This window comes from Loxodonta africana, chromosome 19, assembly GCF_030014295.1.
Source record: "Loxodonta africana isolate mLoxAfr1 chromosome 19, mLoxAfr1.hap2, whole genome shotgun sequence".
Classification (NCBI taxonomy): Eukaryota; Metazoa; Chordata; class Mammalia; order Proboscidea; family Elephantidae; genus Loxodonta; species Loxodonta africana.
The window spans coordinates 73759990-73773904 of record NC_087360.1 but is presented as its reverse complement, the minus strand read 5'-3'; the positions used below and the strand labels follow the sequence as shown (position 1 = coordinate 73773904).

The 13915-nt window shown below is 39.1% G+C and overlaps 1 protein-coding gene across 3 annotated transcripts in view; it reads left to right on the top strand.

Annotated features, from left to right (window-relative positions):
- Positions 1-13915, top strand: part of SGCZ (sarcoglycan zeta) — a 354876-nt gene that overhangs the window by 312048 nt on the left and 28913 nt on the right. For 2 of the 3 annotated variants that reach the window (XM_064272869.1, XM_064272868.1), the window contains one exon: positions 2585-2707. The exons of the other annotated variant lie outside the window; for it this stretch is intronic. In XM_064272869.1, coding sequence (XP_064128939.1) covers positions 2585-2707 — 123 coding nt within the window. The remainder of the gene's footprint in view (positions 1-2584; positions 2708-13915) is intronic. 3 annotated transcript variants of the gene reach the window in all.

Below are 13915 nucleotides of genomic sequence, written 5' to 3'. Positions count from 1 at the left end.
CTAGTCGTTTACATAGCAAGCAATGTGGCGTTTTCATGTTAATAAAATATCTTCTGTTTAATGAGATAAGTATTATGCTAAGGAAAGTTCGCTATGTGTGCATATCACAATATCGTGATGATCTAAGGCACTCCGATGCCGTTAAAGTCAGCAGATATAGTTTGTGAATCAATTCACCCAGCCATCGGGTAAACTGAAGGGAGCAATGTAGCCTACCTATTAAGGTTTCATGTGTATAATATCCTTCAGGCAGTTCAGATGTAATTTATTTCTGAGTGCTTTGAAGATAGATTTAAACACAGATACCTGGAAACCCAGAAGAAGTCATCTAACACAATGGCAGAGCTCGCTGCACATCCCTTGTTGGGTTACGATGGTTCAAAGTTTAGGAAGCAGGATATAGGAGGGTTGGAAAACGATTAGGAAAAAAAAAGAACCAAAAACACTCAAATGAATACAGGGTTTTGAAACAATGTTTGCAAGATCAAATGTAGTATCTGTGACCAAGGACAGTAGGTCTTCCACGGTTGCCCATCATTGTTGTTGTGTGCCCTTGAGTCAATTCTGACTCATAGAGTCCCCACTAATGTCATTAAATTCCATTAAAAAAGTCTTTGTTTAAAACAAATGAAGGAACAGTTTCGTTTGTTTGTGTTAAATCCAGTTCACGCTGTGACAGCCCAAAAGGGTAAGACCAGTTTACCTTACTTAGCATAGATATAGTCAGAGGTTTTCAAAGTTTTTTACGTAGGATGAAATCATATACTTTTAATTTCAGCATATAAGAAATACACTGTTTCTTTTCAGAGAAATTGTCCTATGCATAATAAGAGTTTGGAATTATTTTTCCCCCTCTTGCTTATTGCTGCTCAGGTGCTGTTTTGATGGGGAGGTACAACTTCCCAAAGCACCTGGGCTAGGGTTGGGACCAGGGCTCAGGTGGAACTGGGGCCAAGGGAAAGGGACAAAGTTTGATTTTAGTGTCCGTTCACCTGTTAACATCCATCTACCAGGCACCTACTACAAATCAGACATAATCCTAAATTTAGGGGATATTTTGGGATACAAAGATAATCTCAACTTTTGAATTACTGGGGGTTATCCATCCAAAAAATGATTGTAGTACATAAAGATAAATAAAAAGAAATGTGAGCAGAGGGTGATGTGCCTTGGTCCCTGATTGGGTTGTACGTGGTGCAGGCTTACAGTGTAGTTAGTGGAGGAGAGATATTATTAAATCCATATGCTACATATATTATACTAAAAGGAATAAATTGGTGTTGTGGAAATATCAATCCTTTACCCCCATCCACTGTCATGGATTGAATTGTGTCCCCCCAAAATATCGGTCGACTTGGCTAGGTCATGATTCCCTTGTATGATTGTCTATCATTTTATCATCTGATGTGATTTCCCTTACATGTTGTAAATCCTAGCACCATGATGTAATAAGATTAGATAGTGTCTTAAGCCAATCTCTTTTGAGATATAAAAGAGAGAAGTGAGCAGAGAGACAGAGGGACTTCATACCACTGAGAAAGCAGCGCCAGGAGCAGAGCGTGTCCTTTGGACCTGAGGTTCCAGTGCTGAGACGCTTCCAGACCAGGGGAAAGGCTGAGGACAAGGTCCTTGCTCCGGAGCCAACAGAGAGAGAGAGAAAGCCCCCTGGAGCTGATGCCCTGAATTTGGACTTGTAGCTTATTAGACAGCAAAAGAATAAATTTCTCTTTATTAAAGCCTTCCACTTGTGGTATTTCCGTTATGGCAGCACTAGATGACTAAGACATCCACCATCCTGATTTTTTTTTTTCTTTCTCAATTGATGTTCATCTTCAGAGCACAGTTAGATCTCGCTGAGGTCCACCTAACTCTCAAATCTCTTATGTTTTCCAAATTTGAAAATTGGCTTTGTGGTCTGTGGATGGCATAATAAACAAAAAAGGGCCAGTAAATAGGAAAGTGATTCACGATTACATTTATTTAAAGCTATATTTCAATGAATTAAGAAATTCATCGATCGGAAGATACATTAGGGAACGCTAAAAATAAAACAATTGTATTTGCAAGATGAGTGTAAAATGGATTCAGAGCTATTAAAAGGTACCAAATACCAATATTAGAATCTATGAGAGGAAGGAGAGGTTTGCCACTGAACTGTGCTTCACCAGTGCCCTAAGGGGTAGCCCCTATGGGTACCATTATCTGCGTTTCAGAGAGAGAAACACAGGTATCATTCAGTCCACAAATATTTATCAGGCAGCCAGCAGGTACCAGCAGGCATCAGGCATGCCCCTAGTCTGTGGGCTGCAGGAGAGAACAAAACAGTTGTTAACTGGGGAAAACCAGAGGCCTTGTTAAGACCAAGTCAGACATGTACCTAGCAACCCCAGTCCAGCACTCCCCTACCAAATCAGACAACGTCCTAAAGAGAATACCTTGATTTAAAAAGTGCCAATTCAGATGCAAAACATACTGCAGAGAAACATGAAGCAATTAATATATGTACCTTTCTTTTTCTAAAAATGCATGTATTAAAGTTTTCCTGTATACCAGTTTTACTTTCAAACCTTTCCTCTGGCCGTAGGAGCTGACGCCGTGGAAGCTCAGTGTAAGAGGTTTGAAGTGAGAGGGAGTGAAGACGGCAGGGTGCTGTTTTCTGCTGATGAAGATGAGATCACCATTGGGGCTGAGAAGCTGAAGGTTACAGGTACTGTAGACAGAGGTCGTGGAGCACTGTTTCTGTCTTTAGGGAATACGCAACCGCACTAGAAGCTACTTTATCACATGCTTGATTCTGGTGCCTAAAATTGAGTGTCACATAACATCCTGACAGCGCATCATCCGATCTTCAAACTGTTGCACATGGAAGGCACTGGTTGTGGGTGCAGAAGAAGCTGGAAATATGAGAGCGTTAGTGATGTCCAAGTAAAGCTGTTTCTCTCAGGTGGAGGTGGGTGCAGGGGTGTGTGAGTGGGAGGTGGGAGAAAGTGAAGTGCAGGTACTGAGTCAAGCTGATGAAAGGTGCTGGAAAACTGAAGAAAGCTGGTGGAAAAATAAGTCGAAAAGTTATTTTTACAACTTGAGGAGTATCGTTTAAAGTTGAGGTGCATTATTTAAAGGCAAGAGATAAGTAAACAAAGAACTAAAATGTGAACATCAGGTTAGGACAAAGTGGGCCAGAAGGGTTATACTGCCAGTAAGAGAAATTCTCATACTTTAGGCTTAATAATTGTCAACAACAGTTTATAAGTCAAGAGGTAGTGCTATATACACATATTATTTACAAATCATTCAAGTCATTATTCTAATATTACAGTCATTAAAATGAACAGCAGTTGAAATAAAAAAAACAGAAGTAGGGCTGGAGATGGAGAAGAGTGGGATGACGATTATTTTAAACACAATCGCTTCTGCATTACTTGATTTGAGTGGCATCTATGCTCACTGACTCTCCCTCTTCTGTATCTGTGTGTGTGTGTGTGTGTGTGTGTGAGTAAGTGGATAAACACACATCACTCACTAGCTCTTTCAATTTCTTTCCCTCTCAGCCTGACGTATACACATAGCCTTGTGTTTAGTCTTCATCATGCTCTCGGGTGATCTATGTATATTTTCCAATTATCTCAGAAGCTCCCCATTCGTAGTCTTACAGAGGCCTGTGCCCTCTGCTTTCAGAAGACCCTAAATACTAAACTAATGTAATTTGAGGTCATCACTGCAGAATTTAAAGAGCTTTTATAAACGGTTTGAAGCGAAGCACTGGGATCGTAAGAAACACCAAAGAACTGTGAGCATGCCTGTAGGAAACAACCCTGACTTTTCACTTGATGTCGATCTGCAAGAGGCTCCACGTTGTTAATAAAAAATGCTAGTGAGGAATTATTTTAAGATTGATTAGACCCTGCCTCCACGTGCAGTAACGTTTAACCTTCTCGCAGAAGAGGCCATATGCACGCAAACAGGAGCGCATAGATCCGTATACAGGCACGCAGATACCCAAAGAGGCACACACACACACGCATGCATATACACACACACTCAAATTCCTGCTGGAGCCTTAGTCTGTCTTTACCAGATTATCACAGATGAACTTTATAGTAGCTTTATTTATTCCTGTCCTATTTCTAAAATAAAAATAAAATTATACTCAAAGGCGAGTATAATTTAGAATTTCATATGCTTAAAGAAGAAAGTTGCGCATAGGGTAAGACGCAGTTTCAGGGCACTGGGATTGATGACTGACCTCCCGTGTACTTGAAAGTAGGGCTTGCATCATTTGACGAACGACGGTACAAAGTGGCACCGACTCCAGGGCGAGTCACATAAATTAGGTAGCTCTGCTAATGAGACTTTAAAGTTACCTGTGACGAGAGATTGGCGCCAGATTAATCCTAGAATTCTCAATTTGCGTTATGAAAATTTCTTCTTCGAAGTATCTATAGGAATTGAATTGAATCCCTTCTGGCTTTATACTTTAAGAGCAATGACATTTGGTAAATGGGCTTCTGTTTCAGGGTGACAGAAAGGATGAATTTATTTAGACAATGGGTGTGTCTGTACACCTGAGGCAAAATCATTTATGACTAAAATTATTCATAGGTCTGGAGTACCTAAGCATATTTGTGTTTACCCTAGTTAACAAAAAAAAAGCAGGGATTTGCCTGACACGTTGAAACATTACTAGGGTGCAGGAGGGTAGCTGTAAAGCTGCAAATGCTTGCCTGAATTTCAGCATTTCTCTCCTCACTATTGCCAGCTTTACCACTTACTGGACTGCCTGTGAAAAATGCCTCAGTTACTGATTGTTAATGAATTCCAACCATATAGCTTTTGAATTTCTGTTTTGTATGAAACTCCAAGAGATTACAACTTTTAAATTTTTTTTAAATCCATAGAAAAAATTAGGTTAAAATGTCCTTGTCTGATAAAGAAAATGCAATAAAAACATTTCAATCAACTTTAGGCATTAGTAAACTAAGTTAATCCACAATTATAACAACTGAATAATTAAATAACTCTAGCAGTATTTTCAATGTGTATTTATTAAAAGTCCTTTGCAACTTATTTGAAGCTAGTGGAGAAGGTAAGAGCAAATGTTATCATAATTACTACATTTTTATTTGAAAATATTACTACCCTATTTTAACACATATGCACACATATACAGATATACACATGCTGTGAATAAACTACCATGAATATTTTGAAAAAATAAAAATCACCATTCAAGTTTTTATACATGTATTTTTTGTCTCTATATGAGTCTGTTTACATACATATGCACTCAAAGACATACACACACACACACACAGGGAGAGAGAGCTAGCCATAGATTGATTTAACATTATCTGATAAGAATTGGAAACCCTGGTAGCACAGTGGTTAAGAGCTACAGCTGTTAACCAAAAGGCTGGCAGTCCGAATCCACCAGGCATTCCTTGGAAACCCTATGGGGCAGCTCTACTCAGTCCTATAGAGTTGCTATGAATCGGAATCGACTCAACAGCAACGGGTTTGGTTTTGGGTTTTTTAATAAGAATCGCAAGGAGCCCTGTAGGCACTAAAGGTGACATGCTGAGGTGCTAACTGAAAGGCTGGTGATTCGGGCCTACCCAGCGACTCTGCAGGAGAAAGACCTGGCAATTTACTTCTGTAAAGGGTACAGACAAGAAAACCCTATGGGTCAGTTCTACTCTGTCACATGGGGTTTCTATGAGTCGATAAAATGATATAGGGGCACCCAACAACAATGGCAGTAACAGGAATTACAGTGTAAACTCCAGATTCCAAACTCATCTATTAGGCAATATTACACAACCCACCATCAGGTCAAATGAAACTGATTAAAAAATTTTTTAAATCTCTAAACGAGTCATCGGCTGTTGGTGTTGTTCCTTGCTGTTGAGTCAGTTCGACTTATAGGGATTTTATGTACAACAGAACAAAATGCTACGTGGTCCTGTGCCATCTTCTTACTCTTTGATATGTTTGAGCCCATGGTGAAAGTGATAAAGCCAGTATGTCTCAAGTTTCCATTCCTGTATAACTATCCTTCTTCAGGAGAAAACATACTGAAAATGAGGAAAGAAAACAGTAAGGACACAGGGTAACTTTTCATCTAGTAATCTACAGACATAAATTGCTCATGAGTTTCCAAGCGTTATAACTCTAATAAAAGGAAGCAGAAGAAGATAACATTATGGACATATTTCTGTAGGTATGTGAAGATCAAAACAAAGTACGTGACAGTGAAAAGAATATTTGAATCAATAAATGCTAATCCTTTTGCTTTGCTGGATATGAGAGCTGTGGGAATAACATGAAAAAGGCAAAATCAACAAAACCATCATGGACAATCACATGCTTCAAATTTGTAATTTTCTCTTCAGATCACTTTACTTGGATAGCTCAGAAATAGTATGCTTAAATCTGTACCACTGCATGTATAGGAGTTTTACACTTTAGCTCACCTATGCATACCTTAAAACTTTATTTTCATTGTGTTCCCTAGAATGGGCTGATATTACCTGATGCAATTATCTTTTGAGATCTGGTAAACAAATAAAAGATATAAACCTTTCTGCAGAGAAGACTTTTAAAGTTAGTGCTTCCAGGCAGAATCCATCAACTGCAATTTGCACTTTTATTTGTATTCCAAGTAGTAAATTAACTCAGAAAAGAAAGCGCATGTGTAAGTCATTGGACTTTTTAAAGAGAAAGACTTTAATACTTTGGAATACCTTCATATTAAAGGGAAGGCTGTTAGTTGGATTTAGACCTTTCTATTTTGCCTCTGAAAGAAAAAGGGAATATAGCTAAATGCATTAAGGGAGAAAGGATATCTCTTTTTTTCCAGACAGTAGCAATTAACTGGCAACCTGAAAGGAGAGTGAAACCCAACCCACATTCACCCTGTGCCCTTGTATTTGTTTGAAAGCCAAGAGTAGCGCTTCCTTGTCCCTGTTCTAATTGAATGATTGGAAGGATAGACAAGTTCCAATGCTTGTCTGACAACCTCAGAAAGGCTTTTTCTAATGAGTTGTCTTTTGAATTAAACACCACGCTTCTGGGTTAAAAATCAATAGTTTCTGTTTTGTTTTTATTAGTTAGTCCTCTACATTCTTATTCTCGTCTGTTAAATTGGCATGCGGTGATGGGACCATCTCCAGAATCAACGTTTCTATTAGGTAGGCCCATTGTTCCTTCAAGCTGTCCAAATGCCAAGAAAGTGGTAACAGGCATCAGGATGGAGCTGCTTTGTCTGAGTAGCACCTGACGAAGCGTGATTAGATCAGGTGCTGAAAAAAGAGGTGAGCCATCACTTAATTTTCCCTGGTGTGGCATGTTCAAGTCTGTAGACTTGGATAAATCACTCAACTCAGGCTGATTCCCAGCTGCTTTTTAAACTTGTTACAGATAAAGAAAGACTTCAAAGAGTCACTAAAAATTTGTACCTCTCCACCTTCCTCCAAAAGCCTCCAGGTAAAAACCGATTTCGGGATTTGAAGTGGATAAATAAGGTGCCACGCCACTTCAAAAAGAAAGCTGTTTCCTCTGAGGATCTTCCTGGTAGCAACTTATTTTTTCAAAAACTCATTTAAAAGTTTCCTATTTTTATTTTGTTAAATCCAAACTTCTCAAAAATAGAACCATATAATAGAAATGTGAATAACAGAAATGTGTCATAACAGAGAACAGCCACACACACAAAAAGAAGTGGTTGAATCAGATAAAGTCTTCTTGGTGTATTGGGTTTTAGAATTTCCCATTTGATGTTTAAATTTTTTTATAGCTATAAGCCTCAAATCTATACAATGTGTCTATGATACAAATTATCCTGCCATTGTATAGATGAATACTCTGACTTCATATATACGACAATGAAGTTTCCAAAAAGCATATCTTACGGAATTTGGTCTACTAGAATTGATCGTAGGTTCTCTGTCTCCTTACTGGCTGTCAGCCAGGGGCTGGTCTTTGGCCCTAGAGGCTCCTGCATTACTTTTCTTGCTGTTACAGATTCCTTCCAGTACCAGTGGGGCAAGTCCCTCTCATGTTTCAAATCTCTCCAGCTTGCCCTTCTGCCTCATCTCTGTTACTCCCGCTTTTGCCAACCACCAGAAAAAGAAATTATCTCCCTGTAATGGCTCATGTAATTACATTGAACCCACCAGGATAATTCAGAATAATCTCCTTATTTCACGGTCAATTGATTAGTAACATTCATCACATCTGCAAAGTCCCTTTTGCCACGTAAAGTAACATATTCACAGGTTCCAGTGATTAGGGTATGAGTCTCTCTGGGGAGCATTTATTCTGCCTACCACACTGGACAAATTACTGAAACTCTCTAAACCTATTTTTTCTTCTATAAAATGAGTATTTTAAGGAAGAACTGCCATGGTAGATTCGGTGAAGATAAAATGCAGAGATGTGTGCAAGTCACTTTGGTTCAACCCTGGCAAAATTTGATATTCAGTTAATCTATTTCTACCAAATAATAATTTTAGAATGCTATTACTCCTTTTTTTATTTGTTTGGGACATGTGTAAAATAAATACACATAAAGGAAAACAGAAGACTTAGGCACTGGATGAAGGGAGGAAACAAAATGAGAGAGACGAAAATATATGAAGTGGAAGTCGTTTATTCTCTTACCTGTGGAAAACTATACTCTGTACTAAATATTTAGAGGTATTTGAAGACTCCTTGAGAAAATGTCAGATGAAGGATAGAAAAAGGGAAATGAGTCATCCCAGTTATAAAAGCAAGGACAGTATGTTAGATAGGTTATAGGCTTAAACTACTGACTTAATATACCCCAAAATGCAGTAACTCCAACAAGATAAATTTCATTTTTCTTTCATATAATGGTGTTGATACAGGCAAGGTCTGTGAGACATCCACTAATTAGCTCTGCAACCCCTGAGGTCCAGGTTGTTGCCCTTCTTCACAATGTTTAGGTTGTCACATACCGTCACTTCTGCATTACAGCATGGGACAAGTGGGAAAAGAGGAAGGATTAAGAAAAAATATTCTTACATATCCTTATCTGGGACCAGCACTCATCACTCTGCTTAGATCTTTCCATCCAGTATTTAGTCATTTGCTTATGAGTAATTACAAGAACAGCAGAGAAATGCAAGCCCTCATTGGTGTTTATTGGTTTTTTGTTGTTGTTGTTAAAACCTGGGGTGAGAAGTTCTATTAATAAAGGAAGAAAGGATTAAGTGAGAAAATATCATTTATGCCACAAGAAATGATGCTATCACGTTAACAAAAACCAACAGCTGATGTGGAGTTGATTCCAACTCATGGTGACCCCAAGTGTTTTAGAGTAGAACTGTGCTCCATAGGATTTTCAAGGCTGTGACCACTTGGAAGCAGATCACCAGGCCTCTGCCAACTTTTTGGATAGTTGCCAAACACTTAACTGTTGTTTGCAGCATCGAGAGATTCTTCATAATATAATAATCCTAACATGTAACTGAAGTCCCAGGTAGTGCAAAGTGTAAACACCATCAGCTGCAAACCGAAATGTGGGCAGTCCAAATCCACCCAGAGACACCTTGGAAGAAAGTCTTGCCAGTCTATTTAAAAAAGAAATCAGCTGTTGATAACCCTACTGAACGCCGTTCTACTCTGACACACGTGGGATCACCATGAGTCGGAATCAACTTGACAGCAACTAGTACTGGCTTAATATGTAGCAGCCAAGGGAAAGGCAGGGAGAAAAGCAATGTGTACTGTTAATATGTTACCTGGTAGGCAATTTCCACCTTCACAATGGCCCTTAAGTCTGCACCCTTCTTCAGCCCACAGCAATCACCCTCATCCCAGGACACCTGCTGCAGAAGACACCTGTGCATTTAATCCTGATATTCTTATTTTCTGAAAACCATTGCTACCATGTCATTCAGGAAACCAAGACCATACCTTCTCTATGGTCATCCTCATCAAGCTGAACCTGTCTCCCAGTATCAAGATTTAGAAATTTTAATTTGGCATTTTTCTTATTTCTTTCAAAAATATACCCTCTAGTCCTTGGAAACTCTATGCGGCAGTTCTACTCTGTCCTATAGGGTCGCTATGAATCAGAATCGACTCAACAGCACTGGGTGGACTGGTTAGTTAGAAGGCAGGCAGCCAAGGGCAAAGGCAGGCAGTGGAACCTGGAGCCAGTGTGAGGAAGGTGGAAACACAGGCCAGTGCCATCTGGGGCTAATGCAACAGTTGTGTCAGCGCAGCTTGGGAAAGGAGCCTGGCAGGGGCCTGGGACCATGTGAAAAGGGCATCAGAGAGGGCTGGTAGGGTCATAAAATTGGCTGCATATGGGGGATTGAGCAAATAAGCAAATATATTGAACATAAGGGGGGCTAGGTTTCTCATTATTGGAGAACAGTTGTACAGACATAGAAAGGAGCGAAGTTAGAAAGAACGCTTGGTTTTAGATTAGAAGTACTGGTATGAACTCAGAGTTTTCAATAAAAAGAAACAGATAATGAAATAAATATAGGTGACAGTGTGAATGTCTGTGTGTTTGTTACATATGGAGATATGTATATATATACATCCTAGTATTCTCGACATAGAGGGGTAGGAATCAGTAACTACAGTAGTCCTGAGTAACCAGGCACCCAGATCTTGATTTCTAAATACCTCTCTGCTAAAAGGAATTAAGGGCTTCTTAGAAAAGTACTTCATTCTAAAGCTGGGGTAGGAAAAGAACAAGATGTGATGAGCATAGATTATGCCAAAAAGTAAGGAAATGCTCAATCTGGGTTGGTGATACTTAAGAAAAACACAGGAACCAGTTTCCAGCAGCTCTCACAGGCATTTTGAGCCTCAAAATATATAATGAATTAAACTTATTGAGTAAAATCCACACTGATAAAAGTAAATGAATAAATAGATGGGAAGAAGACAAATATCACTGTTATAGTGCAATGCCGAACAATTAATGTAGAAGCAATGTGGAATTAGAAAATGACAGGGGCAAATGGTGTTCTAGTTATCTGTTGCTGTGTAACAAGCTAACCCAAAACTCAGTGGCTTTAATCCAATGACAGAATCTATTTTGCTCACAACCTGCAATTTGGGCAGGGTTCAGAGGTGACAGCTGGTCTTTACTCGGCATCAGCTGGGGAGGCTCAAAGCCTAGGGGCAGCTATCATATGAAAGCTTGCTCACTCACAAGTCTGCCATTTGCTAATGGCCGTCATCTGAGAACTTAGATGTGGCTGCCTACCTGAATATCATATGTGGCCCCTCCATGTGGCCTCTGTTTCCTCTCTTCATGGTGTCTGGGTTGGAAGGGTAAGCCTCTGGAGAGAGTCAGAAGAAGGCTACATGACGTCAAAACAACCCCTTCCTTTTGATTGGAGGAGTGTTAATGAATTGACAGACATATTTTAAAGCCAATTCCATTTTGCTAAACATGAAGTAGGTCACTGGATAAAGGGTATACATGTCCATAAATTTGAAGTTGTTTTGAAATTAAAAAATTGAACCAGATAATAAATCAGATAATTTTACAGAATGTAGAAAAGAGTTTTCAAACTGTAAATCACTTTATTAAGTCTTGTAAAAAATTAAATATACAGTATTAAATTCCCTTCCGTGCAGACTTTTTTATAAGGGGAAATGAAATTACAGAGTCTTGGTTTGCAGCTTCCCGATGGTGACTTTGATGCAGGAGTAGATCTGAGAGAACCCAGATGCATGAAAGGCTATGCTGTCCCTGAGACTATCTCGCTTGAATACCAATTGCCTCCTTAGAGTTTTTAATAGTAGCTGGATTGCAAACGACGGCAGATTGCAGTCCCTGCTGAGTGGCTGAAACACAGGACTTCCGTGCTGTGCATTGAAGAGGGTCCTGCGGTTTGAGTCCATTTCATTTCTTCTTTTGTTCTCTTTCTCAGCAGCAGTGTCCAGTCACTGGTCAGCATACTCTGTTGGATGCATCATTTCGTTAGGGAAACAGAGTCTCCATACTGGTTTCTCTGGCCAGGCTAACCTGCTGCCGTAGGGTCAATTCTGACTGTATCTCCTTTAACTCCCCTACTCCTGAGCCAGGTAGGCTGGAGATCACTTTTGACGAGGTCAGAATATCCTCGGGAAGAAGTTTTGGTTCAGTTTCAGGGCCAAGGTAAATGCTCGAGTTGAAACCCCCAAATTCCGACTTTAGACCAATTGTAAACTTTTAATTGGAAATCATTGCAAAGCCACATGTAGTTGTAGGAAGTGACACAGAGGGCTTCTGTGTAACCTTAACCCCATTTCTCCCAGTAGTAATAGCTTGAAAAAGTATATTGCAATATCACAGCCAAGGTATGGACACTGATGCAGTCATGGTACAGAATATTTCCATCAACACAAGGAGCCCTCATATTGCCGTGTTATAGCCACACCTATGCCTTCCCACACACCCATCCCTTAATCCCTGGAAACCAGTAATGTGTTTTCCAATTCTATAATTTTATCTTCTAAAAAATGTTATATATGGAATTACACAGTACTGCCATTTTGGGACTGGCCTTTTTCACTCAACATAATTTCCTGGAGATTCATCCAACTTGTATTTACCAATAGTTTCTTCCTTTTTATTGCCAAGTAGTAGTCCATGGTATGACATATTCATAGGTTCTGAGGATTAGACCTTCGACATCTTTTGGAGAGGAGCATTTTCTGCCTACCCCACTGATAATAATTGATAAATTTCACCAATTTTTTCTTGCTCACTAAATTGGGAGCTCCCAGATGGGAAGAGCTGTAAATATAGAATTCCTTATTTCCTGAATTCAGGATTGGTAATGGAAAAAATAGTAATTGAACTAGGAGTAAGCACGCTTGTGTTCTAGCCCTAGTTTGTACTTTGAATATATCATATATAACCATTCACACATTGAAAGATATCTAGTTGTTTCTAGATTTGGGCCATTGCAAATAAGTTTCTTTGAACATTTGTTTACAGGTTTTTATCTGAATATAATTTTTCATTTCTTTGGGATAAATGCTCAGGAATACAATTGCTAGCTTGTATTGTGAATGCATGATTAATTTTATAAGAAACTGCCAAACTATTTTAGAGAATGGCTGTAACATTTTACACGTCTACCAGCAATGTTTAAGTATTCTATTTCCTCTGCCTTCTCTTCAGCATTTGGTATTGTCACTACTTTTTAATTGGAAACCTGGGTAGCAGTGTGCTGGTAACTGTGTAGTGATATTTCACTGTGGTATTAATATGCCTTTCCCTGATGACTGATGATGTTGAACATATTTTCATGTGCTTACATGTCATCTGCATATCCACATAAGTAAAATGTATATACTGTACATATCTTTTGCCCATTTTATAGTGAAATTGTACATTTTTTACTGTTGAGTTTTCACCTGCCGACTTTTGTGTGTATATGTTCTGCATAAATTGGATAAAATTTCCATGTTCATATAAATGATAACCAGGACATTGCTAAGAAGAATAGAAGGGAGGGAGAAAGGGAGAGATAGAGAGACATAGGTTGGAAAAAGATTACAGGCTTGAATGTATTACCTAAGTTTTTCAGTTACTAGCTAGTTGCATTAATTTCCTGTTGTTTGCTGTAATTTCACAAACTATGTGGTTTAAAACACACAGATTTATTATCTTACAGTCCTGGAGGTCAGAAGTCCAAGAGAGGCCTCCTTGGACTAAATTCAAGGTGTCAGCAGGACTGCTTTCCTTTCTGAATGCCCTAGGAAGGATCTGTCTCCTTGCCTTTTCCAGGCTCCTAACACCATCTTCATCTTCAATGGAATGGAGTCAATTCTCTTTATATTGCCATTTCTCTGATTCTCCCTTTTTTGCCTCCTCTTCCATTTTTAAATGGCCCCTGTAATTATACTGTACCCCCCCCCAACACACACACACACA